The sequence below is a fragment of the Acanthisitta chloris genome, unplaced genomic scaffold (assembly GCF_000695815.1).
Source record: "Acanthisitta chloris isolate BGI_N310 unplaced genomic scaffold, ASM69581v1 C16380252, whole genome shotgun sequence".
In the NCBI taxonomy this organism is placed as follows: domain Eukaryota; kingdom Metazoa; phylum Chordata; class Aves; order Passeriformes; family Acanthisittidae; genus Acanthisitta; species Acanthisitta chloris.
Window position 1 is genome coordinate 1 of NW_008701700.1, and position 785 is coordinate 785.

At 58.0% G+C, this 785-nt stretch overlaps 1 protein-coding gene across 1 annotated transcript; it reads left to right on the forward strand.

The window, feature by feature from the left end:
- Nucleotides 1–171: 171 nt before the first annotated feature.
- Nucleotides 172–782, forward strand: CBX8 (chromobox homolog 8; the record flags this gene model as incomplete). Its single annotated transcript, XM_009083278.1, has 3 exons — nucleotides 172–237; nucleotides 336–402; nucleotides 567–782. Coding segments are annotated over 3 exons (349 nt in total), but the record flags the coding sequence as incomplete, so codon positions are not given.
- Nucleotides 783–785: the final 3 nt, after the last annotated feature.

The following is a 785-nucleotide window of genomic DNA, read 5'->3' on the forward strand; positions in this document are numbered from 1 at the left end:
GGGGGGTGTGCAACGGGGATGGGGGGCTCGGGAGGGATGCTGGGGGTACCCTCTGCACCCCCTTTGTGCCTCCCACTGCGTCCCTCCCTTTATGCCCTTCTGTTTTTAGTTCTGTTTATTTTGTCCCTTTCTGGCTCCTCATGCTGTTCCCTCTCTCCGTGCCCCCCCCAGGTACAGCACTTGGGAGCCCGAGGAGAACATCCTGGATGCTCGTCTGCTCGCAGCCTTCGAGGAGAGGTACAAGGCCTTTACTAGCTGTAGCAGTTGCACTTGTAAATATGTTGCTGTCTTGTAGCTATGCTGAATTGAAGCTTTGGTTCTTTTAACACCTCTAGGGAGCGAGAAATGGAGCTTTACGGGCCCAAAAAGAGAGGCCCCAAGCCCAAAACCTTCCTGCTCAAGGTAAGGAGGTTGGAGCCCGTGCGGGAGGGCTGTGTGCCGGAGCTGGGGGTCCCTCTCCGGCCCCCTCGGAGGATGCTCCCCTCAAAGGTGGCCTCTTGTAAGCTGTAATCACACAGCCGGATGGCAGGATAATAAAGTCACAGGGTGATTTATCTTCTTTGCAGGCCCAGGCAAAAGCCAAAGCCAAAACCTATGAATTCCGCAGTGACTCTTCCAGGGGGATCCGTGTGCCGTATCCTGGCAGGTCCCCCCAGGAACTGGGCTCCACATCCCGGGCTAGGGAAGGACTGAGAAACATAGCCCTGGCCCCCCAGGGCAGCTCCAGCACCAGCACCCCCAAGGCAGACGGCATCCGGGACCGGGTGATCCGCGTGGAGGAGAAG